The sequence below is a fragment of the Rissa tridactyla genome, chromosome 6, assembly GCF_028500815.1.
Source record: "Rissa tridactyla isolate bRisTri1 chromosome 6, bRisTri1.patW.cur.20221130, whole genome shotgun sequence".
Classification (NCBI taxonomy): Eukaryota; Metazoa; Chordata; class Aves; order Charadriiformes; family Laridae; genus Rissa; species Rissa tridactyla.
Genome location: NC_071471.1, coordinates 36,175,454 through 36,199,221, shown reverse-complemented (window position 1 = coordinate 36,199,221; position 23,768 = coordinate 36,175,454). Strand labels below are relative to the sequence as shown.

Here is a 23,768-nt window from a genome sequence, read left to right as displayed (position 1 = left end):
AGACCTCAGGTTGAGATGTAAACCCAACTCCTACCACTTTGCTGTGCCCAGGCTCTCCCCCATGCTCAACCCCATCTACTGAGCCCCCCACACACCCCGGGATGTAGCTATGGTGAGCAACCAACAGCTCACAAGGAGCCGAGCCCGGGGATTATTCCACAGCCCGTTTCAGGCAGCGGGGTGGAGAAACAAAAGGAAGACAAACAGAGGCAGGCTTTGCTGCTGCCCAGAGAAATGCAGCCTAGCAACCTCCACATGACAAAGCACAAAGCACACAGACACTGCCATGCAAAAGGGGGGATGAGCGGCTCTTTTTATAGGTCTCATAACAAACTTATCACCGGTGTTGACTGCTTTCCTCCACCCAGGTAGTGCAATTTAAGTTTTGGTTTTAAGTTGTTTTTGTTTTTACCCTGGGAAGCCATTGCCTAACAAACAGGCTGGGAGGAGAGCCATTCTGGCTGCCAGACCCAGCTTACACAAACTACCTTCAAAAGGTCCCAGACCAGAGCTGTGTGAAAAAAATGAGACAGATTCACAAGTAAAATAGCTCCAAACCTCTCAAAGACAAATATTTACTGTTGCTGCCTTATCGCGCTTGAGTTTTTTCACTTCTTTCTGACTATTGCTTGCTTTTTAAACAGGTAACACCAGCAGCAGTCAGATACTTCCCTGCCCTTGCTCACAGGGCAGGTGATAGGCTGCTCTACAGGAATATATATCATTTCCTAAGCTGCTTGTCTTGCAGGGAAAAAACAAGTCTGCACAGTATTGCTCTTGGTATCTCATTGCATTTCTGTGATGAATTCTAGTGGCAGAGTCAGACCTCAGGTGCTCAATACACCTGGCCCAACAAGAAATCACAGTGCAGTATAGAGTCACAGGATTCATCCCACCTACCTGAGAGACCTGTGCAAGGGGAAGAGGTAAATGTTTTGGGAATGATAACAGCTCCTTGGAGGATCCATGGCTTCATACAATACAGGAGGGTAAGCTAGGGTGACCCGGTGCAGGCAGTACCCACTCAACAAGGTCTGTCTGGAAGCATCTGAGGCTGGGTCCTCCTAAAAGGCTCCATCAACATGCTCCAACACAGGAAGGGCACGGAGCAGCTTTGGATTCATCCAGGAGCAGCAGATATGGGACAGACAGAGCAGGTACCAAGGCTACAGCAGAGGCTAAGAAGCTTATTCAAGCTGGAGGCTGAGCTTAAGTATGCTCCTGGGCCCATGGGTGTGGGTGGAGGCCCCAGGTGAGGCTCCTTTGGGACATTAGTGCTCTCAGCTTTACACTAGACACACTTGGCCCCAAGGGTCCTCCTGGCCAGTATGTTCCCGTACAACCTAAGGGCACCTGGACCATACCTGCTCCTCCCTGTCTAAGAGACACTTCAGGGAAGGCTCTGTCTGTGTTAAACCAGGAAGGAACAGAGTCTGTGCAGGTTCATAAGCACAAGAATTGGAAAACCACTAAGGAACCACCCATTAGACACACCTGAACTGGTGTTTAGATGCTGTTGTATGGCTGTATTTACTGCTAATCACTCCATAAAGTGCTGCATGCTTTTGGAGGAGAGCATCATAATCTGCTCCCAGGGACCTCCAAGGGGCTGCGGAATACTCTCTTTCTAGGTTTCTCCATTATCTCTGTGATTTCGTGTGGAGAGGTCGCCTCCAGCCTGGAGGAGAGAGGCAATGCATGGTAGAGGGGCAATGGCTTAGAAGGGGAATGGACAATTCAGCTTCTCGGTTAGATACTTGAGTGTGGGCCTTTAAAAGTTGTTGGTCACCTTTGAAGGATGGCAGCTCAGCTGCTGCATAAGCAAACAGCCCATCAGTGGTCACCCTGAGAAGGAGCAGGGCTGTAAAGGCAAAATCAGGGGCTACCAGGACCCTTCCTCCACCTGGTAATTTCTCCTGCCTGTTTGAGCTGAAATGGCTCTGACCCACAGAGAGATGTTGTCAGGTTCCAGAGGTGTCACTTGTCGACTACGGCAGGAACAGCATCTTGGGAAGGGCTCTTCTGGTGACAGACAAAGGTCCTTCACCTTCTGCCAGCAGCAGAGGCCACATCATCCCAGTTGAGACCCACTGTGTCACCTGCATGTTTCCCAATCAAGTGCCATTCCCGTGGAAATTAAACTAGGTACGCCACTATCAAATATCATCACGCCTTTAGCTTGGTTTGCTGCAAGCGACCTGAGTAGAAGCACCCCAGTTAAGTGGAGCAAGGTGGATCATCAGTCAGAGAAGATCCTGTCCTGCCTTCCCACTGCCTTGCTCCCCACACCAGAACGTTTTGTTGCAAGCCCCGTCCTCCAGCTCTTTCTCTATCAAGGGGAGGGTTTGGTTTCACCCATTGACAGGAGAGCGTCAGACAGAACTTCTCTCCCAGGTCCGAGATCTCATTGGAGGGAGGAGGAGATCTCTCTGCTCAGGGCTTTTGGAGACTTTTGAGTGCCACTGGTACAATTATGTGGGAGCTGCTCACGCATCTTTGGTTTTTCTCTCATCTCGTAGAGGGAAGGTCTGTGGGAGCTTTTTGGCGGAGTCAGTGCTTTCTCTGCCGCTGCAATGACAAAAAGGGAGGTGGCAAGGGAGGAGAAGGTGCTGTGGGGGGCAGGATGGGGGGGCCTTTGCGGGTGAAGGTTGTTTAGAAGGGAAGAAAGAAATAGAGGATGCAACGAACAGAAAAAAAATAATCTAATTCGGTCAGAGGATGCTCCATCACTTTTCTAAGTCCTGTTTTTTGGGGTGGTTTCAGGACTTCAGGGGGTGTTGGGAATCTCCTTGGGGAAAGGGAAGTTTAAAAGAGCACCTCGCTCAGGGTGATTCCTGCTCCCCAACCCAAGCTTTGAGCTTTCCCAACCCAAATCCTGAGCCCAGGCCATACACATCCCTTTATCATGTACAAACTCGTAGTCTCTGGAGCTCTGCGAACCCCTTCCCTGCAGCGCTGGAAACCTGCCTTCACCGCTCTATGCCAATGCCTCCAGCAACAAACAAAGGGGCTTGAGCCAAACCGAGAACTGGTTTGACGCAGCCCTTTTCCCCTTCTTGAATCGCGAGCCCAGTCCTGCCTCAGCACCCAGCTGAGCCAACACGGCCCCGGGCCCGACACCCCGGAGAGGTGAAGCGGTAAAGATGGCCCAGGATTTATCAGCGGCTGCAGATGAAAGGCAAGGAGGACCACGGGGGAAGACCGTGGAAAAGCTGATATGGGGCAGGAGTGAAGGGACTCAAGCAGAAACTGGAAGGAGAGACCTCTGCAAATGGGGAATACAGCCTGACACAATGCTCAGTGGAGAGCAAGCTGTCCTTTCCTTCCAGCAGCAAGAGCTCGTGGTAAGGAAAAGAGATTGGAGCGGCTGGAAAAGAGCTGGAGCTGAGCTGGCTGTGACAGACAGACAGACAGACAGCCTGTTTTCACAAGCTTCTGGTCCATAGTAGAAAAGATGAGTGGCGCAGGCTGGGACGTACAGCTGCTGTACGTTATTATACCACATCACCTGCCGTGTTTAGCGGAGCTGAAGAATTTTTCCTGGTTATCCTTGTGCCGCTGAATGTCTTCCAGGAAAGCCGTCCTTCTTGCTTTGAGGTTGCCAAGGGACAGAGCATCCCCCCATTCCCTTGGCAATTTGCTCCGCAGTGAATCATCCTCGTTGCGAGGGGACCTGCTGCGAGATGTGTCCTGGTCAGCAGTAGCCATGGTGGCCCTCGGAAGAATGACTTTTTCCCTGCTCTGAAGGTACAGCCTGCATCCTTTGCTCTTTTCCTCTGAGTCACCCTCCGAAGATTTCCCCCCGGGGCCTGTTATGTACTCTTCATTGTCTCCTGCTTCCCCTTCTGGGCTATCTGCATATTTTATCAGCAAGGGTTTTTTTTCTACTTGCTTCCAGGTCTTTCCTAAAATCTTCTGAGTAATAAGAGGCTGGAGTGGGCGCGTAAATAAAGATCACGTGCAAAAAATGGGGAAAGGAACAGAGACCTTAGGAAGTCTTCCCTTCCACCCTCCCATCTGCCCCAGGGTGATCCGATACTGGAAAGGGAGCTGGGAACTCCCCAGCCAGCCAAGAGCTGTGCTGGGAGATCCCTGAGGCCGTGTGGCGACCTCCCCAGTTCAGACCCCAGTCTCCAAGCCTAGATACTGTCCACTGGTACTGGCATTCCCCTGGGTAAGGAGTGTTTGGGTCTCATTACTTCCACTAGACATTTTTGATGACAATCTGCACCTGGAAATCCACTGAAAACACCCACGGGATTGGGGCTTGGGGTGGACGAGCTTTGATGCAACAGTCCCCGTTGCCTCCACCCTGCTTTCACCTGGGCAAGTTCAGCCTCTGGGAGGGTTGACCGCCCTTTGCCAAAGTCCACTCTGACATCACACCCATTGGCGAGGTCCCCACGTGCCTCTCTGACCCTGGGGCACGGTGACCTGGTGATACTGACCCTCTCTGCTCTGCTCTCCTGCCAATGGGCTTCGGAGCTGCCACGTCAGGTCCTGCAGCCAGATTCCCCCTTGGCCATCCGGCATGGGGAACCCCTGCAGGACCACCTGGAGCACAAGCGTTGGGAACCAGGGCGAGGGGCTTGGCATCCCAATTCTGTCCATGAAGCTTGCCCCCAGGCCATTTCCAAAGGAATTAGACAGACAGCACAGTGTCCAAATAAGAAAGTGGAATGATGGAGAGGTGTCCTTAACCACTTTACATCAATTTAATTTATTAGAAGAGGATTTGAACAGATGGAAACAGGAGATCACGTTTCCCTTGGGTGATGCCTCTGCCCAGGGCAGGGGGGTTGGAACTAGATAATCTTTAAGGTCCTTTCCAACCCGAAGCATTCCGTGATTCTATGTGTGAGGTGCTGGAGGAGCACCCAAGATCTCAGCAGGACTGTTTTTAGGACCACGCATTTCTCCCTAGGTTTGCAAAGTTTCATAAGGCACCTTTCCAAGAGCACAAAAGCCCCGGACAGGTTTGGGAAGAACACTTGGCAAATCTGAGGCCTTATAGAAGTTGGTTAAATTTGAAGGGAGTGGAAATTAAAAGTGAAGGTCCAGGGAAGAGGATCAGCTTGTGACACTACTGTCGAAGCTTTTAACACAACAGTGGAAATATGCTTCCTGCTGTTTCCATTTTGCCCTTTTCTCACTGAAAAGAGCATCGTTCTGGGGCTGTTGGAGCTGCGAACCTCCAGCCTGAGCCGCAGGTGACGAGGGCAGAGACTGGAGAGCAGGAGGGGTCCAGCCTCCAGGGATCGGCATGGGGACACCGACCAGCCCAGCAGATCCAGGGAGCCAAGGAGGGGGAACCTGGGGAGACTGTGCTCCAGGGCTGCCCCCCGTAGGAGGAAGAACCAGCCCATGGGAAGAGATGTGCCAGGGGATGCTGATGAAATTAATCTCGCACAAAGACTTCATTTCCCCTTCTTTTTGGTTGGGCTGCGGGGTGGATTGAAAGCTCAGTGGTGTTTATCCCATCACCAGAGCAGTACGTGGATGAAAGCACAGGGTACGGATAACCGTGAAGTGATGCTGGGTGGCAGTACCTTCACCTAGACCTGCAGCCACGGTGTCCTGTAGTCAACAGAGCGACACCGAGCAACGGGCAAAGCCATCTGCCCGTCATTTTCACAGATGGCAAAACAACCGATTTCTTCTCCACTCCCCTTTCACCGATTCTCCCAGAGAGAGAAGCAAGAGCTGGGCCTGGAGGAAGAGAAACCAGCTGAAAAACAGGCACTGAAACTCACTGTGCATCCTGCCCCCTGCTCCTGCACTAATCAACCCGGAGTGGGGGTTTCTCTCCAGCGTTGCAGTGACTGGCAAAGCCCCCCGTCAGACCATGGGGTTCGTTTCGAAGTTACACATCAAAGTCTGAGCTAGGTGTTAAATTCCCTACATAATTGATGGAGTTAAATAAATACCATCAGAGATTAGCGTCACCGCAAGGCAGTGCCTGAGATAAGCAGCCCATGGCGTCCTCTGAAGACACCTCTCCGCTGCCGTTAGACAATCCGGGATGGTTGGTTTATTCTAGACACCTGATTTGGAAGCCGAGAGATAAATCCCATCCCTGGTGACTTCCCGGCTACGTGACTGCTTTACCTGCCCATTGCTATCTTGTCATGGGGACGAGATTATAAGAGAGGAGATGAAGACGTGACAGCAAGATGCCTCCCGCTCAGATTTCGGTTGGCAGCTCAGCAGCTCATCCCTGGTAGCGCAGGCAGCGGATAAACTCCCTTCCTTGGGACCGCCGGGAAAACTCTGCCGAGTGACTTAGCACATGGTTTTGCTTCTCAAACTCCCCGGCGGGTGGAAATCGGCAGTCCAGAGCTGCCACCAGGGAAGCAGGTTGCAGTGTGTCGGCTTCCCACACCCTGGTCCTGGAAGGACCCAGCAGCCAGGTCTAGATAAGCAAACCTGCCAAAGGTCGGTTCCAGTTTGAGGCCTCCTTATCAGCCAGGTCTTTTTCACAAGCTATTTCTGTTTGCCTTTCCTCTCCCGGTAACGTGTTAACCTGCAACCAGCAAACACACTGGGACCTTATTTTCAGGCCTTAGACCCTCAAAAGCCACTTTGCTCTTTGAAATAGTTCATCTTTGTCCACCTTGGCTAAAGGGCTAAAGCTTTCTGTGTCGAGGAGGTCTTCCATCCATCCCCAGTGTGCATCACTCCCTGGGGGCACGCTGGCAGAGCAGAAGTCCCTCAGGTCCATGCATCCCAGGAGGAGAAGCTGATGCATGCAAAGCCTCCCAGGTAACGGTGTCACAGCCTGTGGGCACATCTTGAGCTGCCGACTCAAGGATAACCCTAACGGGCGTCACTCAAAAGGAAACTATTGAATGAAAAGCTGACGGACCACTAAGACAGACAATAATAAAGAGAAGAAAAGGCTTCAACATGGGCTATTTGTCCATAAAGACCATCAGAGGACCAAGTGGAGACACCACGTATGGGAATCCCACAGCTGGTCTTCCCCCAGGTAGCCCACAGCTGGATCTGCCTTGCTTTTCAGCTCACAGTAGTGGCCCAAAAGGCCAGTGGTGACGTAGAGCTGGAAGATGTGCCCTTGGAAAATGCCATAACACCAAGCCCATTGGGTTTGGTCCCACTGCAATGTGCAGACCGCTTCCATAGTGACGTTCCCGCCTCCCAGATGCCTGCACGAGAGGGGTGCGATGTGCCCCGCTCTCCCCACTCATAGAATAGTTTGGGTTGGAAGGGACCTGTGAAGGTCATCTAGTTCACCAGTCCCTAAGCCACACCATCATCACCTCATAGGGACTTTGGCCCTTTGCAGTCTACAGCGCCTTTAGGAACCAATTAAACGGCAAATCAGAGAGCTCAGGCATGGAATAAAAATGCCCGGTTGGCAAGACAAGGGGTTAGCAGGCTGTGTGGAGCACAACCAGCAAAGCACCCATCTCCTAAAGCCTTTCTCACGCCATTTTTTGCGGGGTAACAGCATTCACGGTCTGACCCATCGGTGAGCTCCCCCCATCCCCCTCCAGCCTGGCCCTTTAAGTAACTTGAGCCTGCAAATCCCAGTCTCTAACTAAAAGGATGGAAATGCAGTTTCCCCCCCTTCCCCCTTCTGGCTCTTTTCTTTTAAAAGCAAGCATTTCTCCCCCCTTTTCCCTTCTGGTGGGAAGAGATGGTTCACCAAGGGACGGAGCAGCTTTCTGAGCATCCCCCTCCCAATATCGAGGCAAACTGGCAATTTCTCCACTCCGCAATGCTCCTGGAATTTTTTGCAGTTCTGCTTTTTTTGCAGTTTTCCTCCCCTCCCGCCGGTCTTTGGCAAACCTCAGCTGATTTCCAAACCCCGTCCACCCCCCCCCCCCCCCCCGCCCCATGCCTGCTGGGGGGGTTGGTGCAAAGGTTTAATTATTTGCTTTTCCTCCGGTGCGTAAGGCGGGGATAGGGAGAAGGTCGGGCCCCATCGCCTGACGCCGCAAATCTTGCCCACTTTTGTTGTCTGGTCCCTCTCCCACCCACCCCCCCTTCCTTCCCCAGCTCCCGGAGCCCACCATGAATCCACAGGCGGTTTGGGGATGCGTTTGCCTGCTCTGCTTTTTCTTCCTGAGCACAGCAGAAGGTAAGAGACTTTGGGCTGCTTCGGGTCCAGGGACACAATGGGGTCCGGATACCCCGAGAGGCGGGATGCTCATCCCGGCGGCGCACAAAGAGCCTCCCAGGGCTCGCCGTAACGCAGCATCTCCCTGGTCTCTGGGAGGGAAAAGTTATTGCCACAACAACTGCAAACAGTCCGAGCATCTCCTGAGGAGGTGGGGAAGTTTTTTGGGACCGTGGAAGTCCTTCCTTGGGTGGGGGGGGTGAAGGAAAACTGAAGAGCTGTAACTTTCCAAACTGCTCCCAGTGCATAAATCTAGAAACTCAGCCTGACTCCCGGAGGAAAGCCCCGGGCAGCGAGCTGGATTTCCATTCATTCCTTTCATTTGTTATTACAACAGAAGTAGCAAGACGGTAAAACATTTCAGAAGCCCAGCAAGCGTGTCAGATTTGCAGAAGAATTTCAAGTGACTTCAGAAAATAGCTTAGACTGGTTTTAGCATGGCAAAGGCAACCCTTCCCCCTGCAATCATATTTGTATAGGCACAAGAGAAGGGGCTCCAAGTGATTCTAGATAAATAAGATTAAAGCAAGGAGTTTTGATCGAAAGCTGCCCCACCAGCTTCATTTTGCTCCATCACAAAGTCAGTGATTTAATTAAGACTTGGCAGTTCTGGTGGGAAACACGTGGTATGAAGAATAAGGGCCTCTCTTCTCCCCTAAATAAAAATGCTAGCATTGCTCCGGTTAATGCACAATGCTGAAAAGACACTTCAGGACATCCCTCCTGTCCATGGGCACGCTCAGGAAACTTTGCTTCAGGATTAAAGCGTGTTTCTCTGGCATTCTCGAGAAGTCCTGAAGTCCCCAAGGAGGGTCCCGGCTCTGGCCGTTGTTTCTAAGGCAGGACTGGAAACACCAGCAGAAGTGGGCTGTCACCCTGAGAACACCCAAATAGCCAAACCGCAGGCACAAATCATTTCCCATGAAATCTTCCCCACGTTCTCCCTCAAATGTGTCAGCTATACCTACTGCTTGGTGTCAAAACAACGCTGACGGGAGGCAAAGTGATGCAGGTCACAAGCATCCCTGGCGAGCCCGGGTCCTCTCAAGGATGGAGGATGCCGGCTACGGCAAGCAGAGGGACTGAGGTCCACGACCGCGTACCTTCAACTTTTGCATCTTTCCTTAGGGAATTTGCAGCTGCTTTCTTTCCAGCCCGGCACCCTGTATCGATACCGCTATTCCCTGGATGTCCAGCTGGACCATACGTCCATGCCGTCCCCACGGGGAGCCTGGCTGCGGGCTGAGGCATTAGTCCAGCTGCAACGGCTCTGGAAGGACCCAGGTGGGGAAGAGCTTCTCCAGGTGCAGGTGGGTGAGGTGGTAAAGCCATTGGAGCCAGGTTCTCCTCCTGGGAGCAGGGATACTGTCCTTCCTTACCCCCCTTCCCTTTCCAGCCCAAGCCACCTGAAAAATTACCTCTGTGACCAAGAGGCCATCACCTGCAGGTAATGAGCAGACATGCATGGTCATTGCTTTCTGTCATCTTCTGCTCTCCTAGATCCGTGACCTGAAAGCCCAACACGAGCCAGAAGACAGGAGGCAGCAGGACGGCACCGGAGGTCCCTCTGTGGAGATTGCACTGAGCCAGGAGGCATGGGCAGAGCTCCAGCAGCCGCTGTTCATCTCCTGGAGCAGCGGGAAGGTCAGCTGGACTCCTCCTGGGCTTGCTCATGCCCTCTGCAGAGCACTCCTGCCCGCATCTTGTATTTTCCCAGCTACGAAGCTTGTACGAACTCCTGCTCCACCTCTGGTTTCATATCAAAGCACAAGAAACCAGACAGAGTGGCAAATTTAGGAATATATGGTTTCTCGCAAGGTCCAGCATGACCCTAGATGGAACCCCATCCTCCAAAGGGGCTGCAGGCTCGGCTGGAGCTGCAGCATCCCATGTTGAAAGGGCTTCAGTCCTAACCACGGGATATAAGCTCCTTTCTGACCTTCCCTAAGGCTTTGGAAAACCAGGGCCGGGGGGAAGGGAAATTTTGTGGGCATACATCCACAAAGCTCACGCTATTGAGGAATACGGTCCTCCTTGTGAAAAATCATTGGGTGTCTACAAGGTGTTGCTTAGGGGCGATGCCTTTCAAGCAAGGAAGGCAGCAGAGAGCCCACAGGCCCTTCCCCCAGAGCCATGCCTGCAGCTAGACACCCCCCTCTTGCCCTCCCAGGTCAAAGCCTTCTACGGGGACGAAGCAGAAAGCATCCTGATCTCCAACCTGAAGCGGGGCGTCATCAGCCTGCTCCAGCTCCAGCCCCACGCTGGCGCCACAGTGGAGGTAGGCGCAGAGCCAGGGCCAGGTCCTGCCCAAAAGCCAGGGACCACGTTGCAGCAGGCGGGGGTGGGGGGGAGGGATTTTCTTCGCCCAGCTCAACCAGCAGCCGGCAAACGGCAGGGGCATCCCTCCCTCCAGAGTCAGGCTGATGCCGCAGTGACCTGTGAACGACAGGGAACAACCACAAAACCCAAAATGCAGGCACAAAGCTGCTGCTGCTGGCGTGCGCCTAAATTTGCAAAAAGCAGATTTCCTGCCCTGATGGACTTGGAGCTCTCCAATACCCCCAGATATGCCCTCGTTTTCAGTTTTTTGATGATTTTTCTATTTATTGGTCCTTTTTATCTGTCCTCGACACAGATCATTTTATTCAGGCTTGATCGAAGCCGATCACCCTTAACCACGGTCACTTACATTTGTGTTTCAGGAGGACGTCTCCGGGAGCTGCCAAGTCACGTATGCTGTGTCCAACCATTCCATCACCAAGACGAAAGATCTCCTCAGCTGCGTGAAGCCCAACTCCGGATTCACCTCCGTAAACAAAGCAAGTCTGTTGCTCTCGCGGTGGCGGGCTCAACTCACATCAAGCACATCCGGGTTGTCCCCAAAATCTCCCTGCAGGTGGGCTTAGAGTCCCACTGCCAGCTGGCTTCAGCCTTCTGCACCAGCCTGGGATGGGGCTCTGGCTTTTAGACCCATACCCAAAGTGGGATGCACGAACATAGCTCCGGAGGAGCATATAGCTTTGAGGCGGGTAGGAGCAGAAAAGATGTCCTGGGTCATCCCATTCCCACCCTTGTAATCACTTCTGACTTGTCAGCTAGTCCTGCTTGGGAGGGCGGAGGTACAGAAGTGTTTTCTAGACCTCAGACTCATCTGGTTGGGGATTGGGTTGATGGGGGAGAGGACCAAAGACCGCTGCTTGTTTCATTTAAAGCCATAGCCCGCGTTCAGCCCTGACATAAGTGGATGGAACTCCATGGGTGGGTCTTAATGCAGTTATACCTGCCATGGTTGAAATTGATGGGTTTTTAAAATATATATATTGCACTGAATTCAATATAAAAATGGACATCTCTGCACAGAGCCGACGGGCTTCAGCAGGGATGTCTACACCTGGCAGTCAGACTCTGAGTGTTCACATAATAACAGCTTTCTGGGGTATGAATGGTGGCAAACCTACCCAAGAAAGTAACAAACCCTGCATGGCGCATTTTTGGCAATAAGGTTTTCCCACAAGCTCTGCCATCTGGATTGAGGCAACTCTCTGGACTTTGCCCGTATCCGTAGGCGTGACCGCAAATTAACCACGCTGCCCAGCTCTGTGAAAGGCAAAGCCTGTGGATAAAAAAACCCACCTCAATTAAAATAGTGATATTAATATTACGCATGCCATTTGTTGTCAAAACCCACTGCTTGCACATGGTTCGGCTCTTCCCCTACCCCATGACCAGCCACGTACAAGCCCGGCTGCTCCGATAGCATCTCCTGGCGTGACGCGTGCTCCCCTCGCCAGGGCTGGGAGACAAGGCAGGGGGGAATCCAGCAAGTGTATCATTTCTTTCGGAAGGAAAAAAAGCCGGAGAGCTTCCCCGAGGTCACCGCGCAGCACAGCGAGGAAGATGAGCAATTTCTTTGGCAGGAGCTTGGTGGAAATTGCTGTTGCTTAGCTTTCTCTTTTGCTTGGAGAAGGTCCTTGCTGATGCTCGTCAGACATTGAGGGCCATGCCTCTTCCCGCCTGGACCTGAAGGAAGGGTGATGCTTTGGGAGGCATCTATTTAGAGTTTGTGGTCTCCAGGCATCACCCACACCAGGCAGGAACATCCCCCTCCTCCCTCTGCTGCCCTTTCCTTCTGTGGCAGAGCCAGGGTGACACCGCCTTGTAATGGAAGAGAAAGTCCACGTGGTGTCACCAGTCCATCTCCCCATACCAGCCACCGGTGAGAAGAGAGCTTCCCCACGCTGTTGTCCTCCCCTGGCGTCGCCTTCTCCCACACCCAGGAAGAGGTTGGGGAGAATCCCAATCCCTCCTGGATGTCCCTTTCCTACATTTTGCAAGCGAAGCAGGTGACTTCGTGGCCTGGAAAGCTCTTCTGCTGCTAACAGAGAGGAGAGAAATCTCCTGGGGAGAGGGGAGAAAATGTTGCACCATTTCTCCTTGCTTTTCCTTTTTCAAGATTTTTGGAGTCCAGTGGCAGCCCACCAGCAGAAGCCAGTACGTGGTGAAAGACAACCTCCTCCAGTTGGTGCTGGCGGAGGAAAGCCACGTGGTGTCTCCAGCCCTGAGGTCCGCCACCGGCATCAAAATCAGCTCAAGGTGAGTGATGGCCCCGTACCGCTGCCCGAGTCACACAGCCTGGCATGGGATGAAGGTGCATCAGTTGGAGTTAAGGTTTTGGCTGCTCTCCTGCCAGCTGGCAGCAAGGAGCATGGGGTGTAGAACTGGGAGGACACCAGACACCTTTTGACACCCCGCATCTCCTTCTCCAAACCTTCCTGAACCCAACCAGCCTCTGAGCCAGGGAGGGCGTAAATGACAAAGCACTTCCCAAAGGCTTCTTCTCCCTCCACAGGCAGCAGCTCCAGCTGGTGTCTCCTCCAATGCCCGGTCCAGCAGAGGTGGCCGGACGAAGCCTTGAGGACGTGCTGGCAGGCATAGAGGGACGGCACCAGCCCCTGGGCATGGCCAGCTTGCCCTTCAGGAGGGTCTGCACCCGGTGCCCATCGGTCAGTGGTGCTACACACCCCTGAAACTTGCTACCTGCTCTCCCCCAAGCTGGGCACCCGGGCAGGCTGTAGGATTTGGGGTTAAACCATGGGGTTAAATCATTTGGAGGGGCTGGTTGCCCCTGTTGAGGCAGGATGTGGCCCCGGGAGTGCTGTAGAGCAGCAGCCTGACCTGTTACTTCTCTTAAATGGCGTCTAGTGTTGCTACTCATGGTGGAAGAACCCCTCTGTCTGCCCAGTCATGCGTTTCTGTGATGGGAGGAGTAACCTGGTTGCAGTGCTGGCACATCCAGTTGGGTTAAACTCATCACAGGTCCGAGGTCAGGAAACATATCCACCATAGGTCAGGCTGGGAAGGACAAAGGAGGGGCTATTTCTGCCTCCTCAAGTCCTCCAGGCTTTTCACCTAGGAAATCTGGAATTGCAATGACTTTCAGGCACAGTTTCTCCTGCACATACCACAGATTGGGGCACCTGGGCTTCAGCGCAAGTCCTCAGTGGTGGGGGTGGGAAGCTGCAGTAGATGCCTGCAGGGAACTGCATGAACCCTCATGGGCCCCTCCCACTCCTAAACATTTCCCGAGTGTAAACTTTATGCCCTGATTCAGGGTCAGGGTTAAGAGAGGCTAAATTCCACCTAACAAACCCCATCTTTGCAGCTGAGAGCCTACCTGAAGGCTTTTGACAAACAGAAGGTCAAAGTGGACACCTCGAAGGTGGCAACCACGTGGCGGTTCCAGAGGTTCATCCAGATGCTGCGCAGCGCCGAGAAGAGAGATGTTTTGGAGCTGCTGAGGAGGGCTCCCGAGGAGATGCTGTGAGAATCCCGGGAGCTGTCTTGCCAAAATTGTCTCTCCATGCATGTAGAGCCCTGGCATGACCCTACATTCCTGGCCCCGGCAACCAGGGTGCTGTCCTGACTAGCTCAAATGTACTCTGTTGTTTCTTAATGCCTGTTCTCTACAAACACTGCATGGCTTTTGGGGTATCTTTTTTGCTGGCTTTGGAGCGGAGCGAATGGTCCAGCAAGGCTTTCTGCAAATATCGTTGGAGGTCTGTTATTTACAGACCATTCACCCACAGCCGTAGCATCCACCCCTTGTCAGTGTGGGTGCTGGGGCCTCTCTGCAGCAAAATACCTGGGCATGGGCAAGTTCAGAGCAAGAGCCAACCTTCTAGGTGTTTTTTTAACCCATAAACTGAAGTTCCTGTGAGTTTTAAAGCAAGAGGAAGGCATGGAGAAGAGAAAGGGGGATAAGGAGGTGCACAGGGTACCTTGTTTCTTCTCCAGCTCTATCAATGACCCACTGATAGACATCACTCTTCTTGCTGCAGCCCCTTCGTAGTGGAGGCGGCGGTGGCCACGCAGTCGGTGGCATCCTTGGCGGCTCTCTCAGACTTTCTGAATTTCGGCAAGGAGCACAAGTCCCTGCTGGAGAAGTTCCTCTACGCAGCAGCCTTCTCTCCCCGGCCTTCAGGAGAGCTTCTCCGCCTGGTGTTAGTAAGTACGGACGTTCCTCTCCCTCCCCGAGTTCGGGATGGATCCTCACCCCATTTCAGCCAGGAAGGAACAGCAAGCGTTATTTTCCTGAAAAAGGAAAATATGTTTCTGTAGAAATATATCTTCCCGCTCAGGGGATTATTTTATGTGCTTTTAATGGGACACCAGCAATGGGAGTAGATGCTCTTCGGAGAAAAAGCGTTCAGCAGAAAGTGCTTTATGTCGATGCATTACAGATAATAAAAGCTTAATTAAAAGCATTTTATCCAATAAAACTATGCATTGCCTCCTTCAAGGCAGGTAAGTAAGAGCTAGTTTTTCCTAACTTCTTTGGGAAATGCTTTGAGATAATAGGTAAAACATGGTCCTTTCTCTGTCTTTTTCCCCCTTTTTTTTCCCCCTATTTCCTAATACCCCTCTCCTGGTCGTCGCCCAGGACAAGCTGGATGGGAAGTAGCTGGCCCCCGAGGTCTGGGAGACGGGCATAGTTGCCGTGGGCTCTCTGGTCGGCAAGCTGTGCCAGCAGAAGCTGTGTGGGCTGCAGGTGGGTCCTCTACAAACCCCCACGTTTGGCTTTTTTGGACCCTCCCTACCTCTTCCAGAGGTGCCCAAAATGCCTCCTGTCCCTCCGCTAATCCTTTTTACCTCCTGCAAACCCCGAGCAGGAGGTGGAGCGTGGGGTGGAGACCATCCTTGGGGCGCTCCGAGGTGCCGAGGAGGAGCCTGAGGTGGTGGTTTACCTGCTGGCCCTGGGGAACGCGGGGCTCCCCGAAACCATCCCCACCCTCCTGGACTACGCCGAGGAGGGTCCCACCGCCGTCACCACTGCAGCCATTGCTGCCCTGCGGCGATTCCCCACTTGGCACATCTCCAGCAAGGTATGAAACGAAGCTGCCAAGGCTTGATGCTTCTCTTCCCACTCAAAGCCAAGCCATCAGGGGTCAAACGGAGCCACCATTTGCGCATCACCACCCCCAAAACAGCAACGGTTTTAATTGCCCTCATTGCATCAGGTGAAACGAGCCATGAGGAGGATTTTCCACGAGAAGAGGAAGAGCTACGAAAAAACATGTCGCCTGGCCGCTGCGGAAATGCTCCTAGATAATGAACCCTCGCCCATGGATGTCCTCAACATCCTGCTGGCCACCAACGAGCTGGAGACGGAGACGGCAACATTTCTGCTGCTGAAGGTCCAGAACAGCCTGCGTGCTGACCACCACCCGGCAAGGTGGGTCCGGAGGGGATTTGTGCATTCTTCTTTCCTATCTCTACATCACTTTTTTTCCCTCCTCCTCCACACTCCGGCTGTGGCTTTTGGCCTGGCATGCCTTCAAAGCGTGCGAGCATCGCTTCTTGGAGCTGCCGTTGGGGCTGCCCGGGAATTCCCGGCTGCAGGAGGAGGAAAAGAGCAGATGAACCCCCACCAAGCCAGCCAAAACCCAGTGTCCCTCCTCCTCCTCCTGCCCCGTGGCAGCAGGACCCAAGCTCATGGCTTCGGCAGAGACCTTGGAGGCCAAAGCACAGCTCGTAACCACATTCATCTGCCTGTCTGCACAGAGCGAACTGAGTAACAACATTTTTCAGAGTTAAGCAGAAGCAGTGCAAAAATATCTGACTGGTTTTGTCCTAATAAACTGGAGGAGAGGGAAATTCCAGGGTAGCCCATGTCTGCTCCTTTCCTTCTTTTTTTGCTCACACTTGTTTGGGCAACGGAGAGTAGTAGTTTGGAAATTTAAATTTCCTTCTTTGTGCAGCCTTCTGTAATAGCAACTGACATTATTATGGACTGTCAGGGGTTGGAAGGGACCTCTGGACATCATCCACTCCAACCTCCTGCCAGAGCAGGGTCACCCAGAGCAGGTTGCACAGGAACGTGTCCAGGCAGGTTTGGAATGTCTCCAGAGAAGGAGTCTCCACAGCCTCTCTCAGAGGTTCCAGTGCTCTGCCACCCTCAAAGGAAAGAAGTTTTCCTTCGTGTTTAGAGGAGGAGGTTCAGAGGAGGTTCCCTTCCTTCCTTCCCAATGCTGATATACCCTTTCCCTCTTGCTTCCAGGCAGATAATGAAAGACATCATGAGAGACCCACGGATTAATAACTACAACTTCTTCTCGAAAGCCGGCGTCTCCTCTTCTTTCTCAGGACCTCTGACAGGTGACACCACGGAGAACACTCATCCCAGGGTCCCTTCCAACAGCTAAAGGAGGGGCTGGTGGGGAAAGGCAGCATTTGCAAGAGGCCTCAGCTTTATAGAAAAAGCCCCAAAATCTGAGGTTTTTGAGCATGTCCCCCAGCACCACCTGAGGCTGGCTGGTTGCCACCACCTGAGATACCTTTCTCTGCCACCCCTACAGCAGGAGGGCTGGGCTGCGCCACATGCTTTTCCCAAACCCTGCTCATTTGAAAGAGGAACTTCAGCTGGAGGTGAAACTGACAGTAGACCGTATGTGGGAGTTTCTGTGCTTTTCCCAATAAGTCAAGATATTTAGCTCCGTTCCTCAGTTCCTTAAGTATTTTTAATAAGCTCTTCAAAGAGGAGAGTCCTTGTACTGAGATAAAAATAATCAAACTTCAGAGAGACTGCAACAATTGATGCTTGCTAAATATCTGCTTCAATCTTTGCCCCTCGGCTCTGGTTTCTGTCCCTCTTTGAGTTAGCTCAGTCTAGCCTTGTGGGGAGTAGGTGGAGGCGAGATAGCCAACACCTGGAAGAAAAACATTGCAATGCTAAATCCTTTGATTATTGCAAGAATGGAAGGCGATGGTGCAGAGAAGCTTTCCCCTTTCAATAAATTAGCTTGATCAGCTATTTAATGGCTAACATAGGAGCTCTCTGTAGGTCAGCCACCCTGACCATAGATGGGGCAGCTCCACAGGACTAGCCACATTGAGGATGCCTAAAAATTACGGAGGAGCTCTCGGCTCCTGCCTTTAGATGTACCCAGTGACCCCCCAGTTCCCTCCATCAATCTGGACAAGCTCTTTTAAGAAACCACCCTGTCCTGCTGAGCACTGACTGGGTGGTACCAGGCATAGGGGATGCACTTACCGAGATCCCACCCTTGCACATCCCACCTACGGGCTCTGTGTTTTCTTGTCAGCCTTCATCCCTCCCTGCTGCTCTCCAAGCATTTATGGTCCACCACTATTCGGTGACTCACTTGCAAAACGACGTGCTGCCCAGGGATGCTTACAGGCCATCTCCTTGCCTTTCAGTCACCCAGGACCTACTTTCCACCTTCGGGCTGGACCTGCTGTTTTTGGAGGGTGGACTCCTGAGGAAGAGCGTCTCTGACTTCTCGCTGCTCAGCCACGGCCAGTGGCTTCGCGCAGCTCAGGTCTGCTGCTGGGAGAGCGGCTGGGGGGGAACATATGTGGAGAGGAGGGTGACAGCACCAACCCAGTGGTGCCACTGCCCCATCTGTGTCCCCTCTTATCCTCCTTATGGTGCTTGACCTCACCGCTGCACTCAGTGTGCCCTATACCAGAAATACATAAGCACACACTCCCACACTTCCAGATGTGAAGCCAGACAGCTCTGCTCTGAAGAAGGGACTCCCCAGCTCCCCCAAAAACTAGGGGATGCGACACCGCTGCTGCACAGTGCTCAGGGATAGCTTGGATGCCCCATCCAGCCCACTCCATCCCTGTCCTCCTGCTTCAAAGGGTGCCTATCCAAGGGTTGGACAAGTATAACTCAAATGGCATTGCAGGGCATGAAATGGACTCTCCAGCTTTGCCACATGCAGCTTGCACGTCTCCACTTCTGTGTTTTAGGTCACTATCGAAGCACAAGGGATGGAGTCGATGCTGGGAGAAAACCTCCTGGAAGGGGAAGAGGAGCCAGAGCTCACAGCCGGGATGACTGCCATCTTCTTCGATGTTCAGTTGCGGCCGATCGTCTTCTTCCAGGGATACACAGACTTAATGGCCAAGGTCCTGTTAAGCAGCGGAGAACCCACAAGCGTGGTCAAAGGGAACCTTCTACTGATGGACCATCACCAGGTACTGGATGGGGAGGGTGACCTGCCTCCACACCAGATCCTAGTGAATGCCATAGCATGAGCCAGTGGATTTTAGGTAGGTTACTCACTGCAGATACAGATCTAAGAGCAAGGTGGCACTGTTGGATGTCTCTTGGGATTGACAAAACAGCGGGAGGGGTGGCTCTGCCATGGGACACATGTGGTTTGAGTTCCTCCCATGCAAGCCCAGCTGCAGGGATGGGATAGATAGTCCACAGATAGTCCCAGCAGCCATGCATCAGCCAAGAGCAGTGCCCGGTCACAGCAAGGTCCGCCTTCTCCATCTTCCAGGTCATTCCTCTGCAGTCTGGCCTCCAAGTGGCCATGAAACTCCAGGGTGGGCTGGGGCTTGACATTTCAGCTGACATGGACGTGAGCATTTGGGAGCAGGAACTGAAGACCAGCATCAACACAAGGTCAGTGGGTGGGAAACTGCTTGGCTTTGGGAATGCGGGGTACCTGGGGGGCTTGGCACCCAGCACGAGGGATGTTCCACCTTAGGCTAGCTTTCCACAGCCCCCTGCTCTCCTCCTGCTGGGTCCAGCTCTTCCTGGTGGACACATCAGGTATGGGTCTGGTGGGCACTGGTCAGACCTAAAATTAAGATGCTTATGGGGTTGCATGGTGCCCAGCGCAGGGTGACCAACCCATGTGGTTCTCTCTTGCAGGGGAAGCCTCGCCATTGATTTCCAGGCAGAACTAGATGCCCCTTTCCTCCAAGCCACCCTGAGAAGCCAGACAGAGGTGGAGACCTCAATCCACTTTGACACCATGCTGAGGTTCTCCGGCAGCCCGGTGCTCATGTGCCTGCAGCTGAGAGAGGAGCAGGTCCCATACAGGTAGTCACTGGCTACTGACAGATACCGTAGAAACATCATGATGTGCTTGAGATAAAGGAGGACTTCCTGGGGAGAGGGGGGAATTAATGGTTGTACGCTTATTGAGCGGGGTGGGTCAAAACTGGTAGGGATGGGGGAGAGACACCGCAAGTTCATGATGACATTGGTGGAAGCACCATCAGGAGATGGTGAACGTGCTGGTCTGGGAGGAGGCTGAGGTCCACCACCACAAGCTCCTGACCATCTTGCTGTCACCTTGTCCCACAGAGAAATCTTCACAGTTTCCAAGTCCTCCGGGAGCCAGAGCAGCACCGCTCGAAAAGGCAGGCAGGGCACCGTGCCCGGGCGGGAGTTTGCCTTACACCGTGCCAACTCCAAGGTCTGCAACCTCCTGCTGAAGGCAGAGGAAGAATAAAGGGAGTCGGAGCACTTTGGGACTGGATAACTGCCCCCTCTCCTGCCACTCACCCCAGTTCTCTGCGAACTCAACCTGAGCTGTCAAGAGCTCTGCCCAACTCTTCCACAACAATCTTTTAAGAAGAAAAATGCTGCAATAAGGGCGTCAGAAGAGACCACAAGAGGAACTAGTGCAGGACAGCCCAGAGGCACCCCTTGCCTGGGGGCTGGAGGGGCCCAGCCTGCCCTCCCCACCCCGAAGGCTGAGATTTCCCCCACCTGAACTCTTCCCCCTGGCAGGGAAGGGGTTGCTGGAAGCCAAAACAGTTCTTGTGAAAAAACAGCCTTCCTTTGCAAGTGAATGAGTTCCTCAGAGCCCAAAAAACCCTTCTGCAAGCCTGTACCCCAAAATGACAGGTTTTCTCCCCATTTATCAAAGCAGTCAGGAGGGAGCCCATCTGCATCCAACAGGGAGGAGGTTCCCCAGGGAGAGCATGGATGACCCTCCTTTAATGCGCAATTTTGCATCTGCCAGAAGAGTCCAGGAATATTAAAAAAACAAAAATTATTTCTGGAGGAGGTGTGGGGGTTTTAATTTTTTTTAATTTTTTTTTTTTTTTTAAATGCAACCACAGAGACATTCACCCCAGAATAATCCTCAGGGAAAAAGGCAGAGCAGCGAGACAAAACGCTGAGTGACCCGTTGCCAGTTATTGTGTGTTCTTTCTGGATTAATTGGAGAAGTTTGCATTTATTTGCAGAGGAAGGCAACTCCACTCCCTCACAGCTTGGTGCCGTCCTCTTGCTCCTGGGGACAATTTGTGCTCTGCTGCCAGGGATGGGGCCACATCAGGCAGCAAAAGTGTTGGGCAGGGGGGGAATAGATTGTATTTCAGTGGGGGTCAGATTCACACTCAGAGCGGGAAAAAAAAAAAAAAAAAAAAAAAAGAATGTGGCCCACAGAGCTTTCCCAAAAATTGGATAAGCAAAGGCAAAGTTAAAACAGAGCAGGGGAGAGCGTAGCAAATTGCAAGAGACCCTTCTAAAGAACATGAACCAGCAGCCTCAATCCTCGTCTTGAAACAGGGAGAATTGTCTTGAAAAAGGGGCTTCAAAAGGTGGACAAAATGCTGGAGACCCACCAGTTGCTGGGGGAGGCTGGCAGGAGATGGGGGAGCTCAAGCGGGGACCGGCTGAAGGAAAAAGGGAAGAGGCATTGGTGTCTCCAAGGCATTAAAGCATCCCATGGCAGCTCTGCAGACCCCTCCTGATGCTGATCCTCAGCGACTGCTTCCTGCTCCAGTGTCTGCACTTACGTTTTTCCGTGCGTTTTTCCAAGACAGGCAGGGCTGCCAGGATCATCCGCAGTCATAAAAAAAGCGCCTGGTAATTACAAACCACGAGAACACAAGCATTTTAGCGTTTGCAAAGAGTGGACTAAAAAGGTGTTTTGAGATTATCGGGACCCCCCTCCGAGCATGGGGCAAAGACACTGGAAGCAGGGAAACGACTGCTCCAACAGGGGTGGCACACAGAGCTGGATCCGCAACCGGCAATGCTCAGCTGGGGAACCAGGTGATTTCAGACCATGGGCACAGACTGCCAAGGTGTTTGGAAGATTCTCCGTCCCTTGGGTATTATTTTTTTTAATGAGTTATCAGTGGTTCAGTCCATCTTATGGGGCAAAATACAGACGCTGGTTGCCACGGAGGGCAAGAGATCATGTTTGACCGACCTGGTCCGTTCTGGACTTGAGTATCTATCACAGGGAGAGCTTGGATGAACGTTACGAAGCTGTTAACTTCAGGCAATCATCCTTCAGGGTGGACATCGTTCAACCCAAACTGGAGAAGTGAAGCACTGGGGTGACACCTCCATCTCATCCCCTTCCTCCTCTTTATAGAAGCTAGACATGCCTTGTGCTGGTGCATGCAGATTCAAAACCCATCTATTGAGATGTGGCTTCTGCCTGGAGCCTCTCCTCTTCCTTTTTGATGCAAAGTTTATATATTAATGGAGAAGACTCTAGCCTCTCTTATCACCTGAACAGCAGTTCCCCTTCTCTTTTAATAGAGGCAGCAGAGGGAGATAAGATTGCCTCAACCCTACGCACAACAAAGAGGTACAACAGCCTCCCTTTTCTGCTGGTATTTGGGCTCTTTCGGTGACCATTTGTGAAAATTACAGTTAGCTTCAAGTAAATATCATTCTTCTGTTTTGCATTCTCCTCTCAAGTTGGATTGTTATCAGCCGCCACCACCCAACACCTCTGCAGCGCTGGAGGGAGGCTTGCAAGGAAAAAGCAGTATTTCTTTATTTCTTCATTCCTTCCTGATAAGAATGTGCCTTTGAAATATTTTTTTTGCATGAGAAAATGTGCTTTTTAGGAAAAAGAGGGACATGGGGCTTTTTTTTTTTTAAATTACGAGCCTGACAACATAGCACAGAGTCTCCTGGTTTGGGAGGAGAAAACTTGGCTGGTTTTCCATCTGCAGACACAGATTACAAGCGCTTCGGCTATGTACAGAAATAAATGCCGTGTGTTTTTATATTGTCTCTGTTTGACTCTTAACTTTTCTGGACACACAGCCAGGAAGGGGAGGGAGGCAGGGAGCAGCTCCTGTAGCACAGGCGCTTCCAGCAAGAACAGCACGGCCAAAGCCACCGTTAAATAAAGTCACACGCCAAGGGACCTGGTTTCTAGGTCCGTATTTAGGGTGTCCCAGAGATGCATTTGCCTAAAATGCCCCATCAGGGCTCAAGACGGGGACATGAGGGCCACCTCTGCTCCCAGAACCGCCCCCAGAGCACCATTAGGGATGAGGGAAACCTGGCAAGAGGGTTCCCATGGGGCCGAAGACGCTGCCTTATCCCTCTTCCTGCCAGCTTCTGCAAGGGTATTGGAGGCCATCCAAGACTTTGCTTCAAAAAAATCAGGGCTTCCCCTGCATGAAGGCGCTGCTGATTACAGAGCAGTCTCGCTCAGAGCCGGCCCCAAGGACGCGGAGAGTGATTGCCCTGGGACTTGCCCTCCAGTCGGAGCTGGAGGATGGCTGCATGACCGTGGGAGGAGGCAGCCCGCATCGCCCTTGATGCGACGCTCAGCTTTCTGCAGAGCGGCTGATAGCAGCTCCAAGTGCCACTAGCTCCCTGTCTTCACCCTTTCCCCGGGGAGCATCCCGTTATTTCCCATTCGTCTTATCTCACAGTCAGGATTTGGGCTGACTCAGAGGGTTTTACACGCTGACGAGTTGCTATAACCTCTGCTGGCCTGCACCACCCCTGTCACCACCTGTCCTGTGGACCTGCACAAGCCTGAATCCCCACCCAAAACCACACTGCCAGATGTTTGAGGACTATTTCCACCCAAAACCTTTCTCAGCCTCAGCGTTTGCTCCTCAGCCAAAGCCCAGGGTCCATTTAGGACCTATTCCCATTGCTTTCTTTCCCCCTTCTCCTTCTCTAAAGGAGATTTGGAGGCAGGTGTATCATTCAGCTGAGGTTTGCATTGCACAGGCTAAACCAGAAAATGCCACCTTTCCCCCTTGGGGTGGGGGGAAGATAATATTGTTGATGGATGAGGTCTTACAGCAAATAGCAGATCACTTTGGCCCTAAAAATAAGTGAGGTTTGCTCATTACCTGCAGATGAGGGGACATCAGCGTTCGGGGGGTGTGGAAACCCCAAAAGGTTTTAATCCAGGTTTTACTTCAATGCTGAGCAGCAGCGTTACCCTAAACCAGCCGAACTTCTAGTCCTGAAGGATGATGCTTGTCCTGCCAGAAGGGACCGGAGCTGGAAATGTGTGCCCAGCCCCCTTGGAAACAGTGAGGGGATTTCAATGGGGACTTTAGCAGTTTTCAT

At 52.5% G+C, this 23,768-nt stretch overlaps 1 protein-coding gene across 1 annotated transcript; it reads left to right on the top strand.

Moving 5' to 3' along the window:
* The first annotated feature begins 8,006 nt into the window (after positions 1-8,006).
* LOC128911652 (microsomal triglyceride transfer protein-like) lies at positions 8,007-19,923 on the top strand. The gene is given in 18 exon segments (XM_054206882.1): positions 8,007-8,104; positions 9,272-9,453; positions 9,644-9,787; positions 10,314-10,421; positions 10,846-10,962; positions 12,597-12,736; positions 12,993-13,146; positions 13,806-13,963; positions 14,482-14,647; positions 15,084-15,191; positions 15,313-15,525; positions 15,661-15,875; positions 16,701-16,798; positions 17,861-17,982; positions 18,422-18,649; positions 18,961-19,085; positions 19,338-19,508; positions 19,776-19,923. Coding segments are annotated over 18 exon segments (2,664 nt in total). The 5' UTR covers positions 8,007-8,037.
* The last annotated feature ends 3,845 nt before the right edge of the window (positions 19,924-23,768 follow it).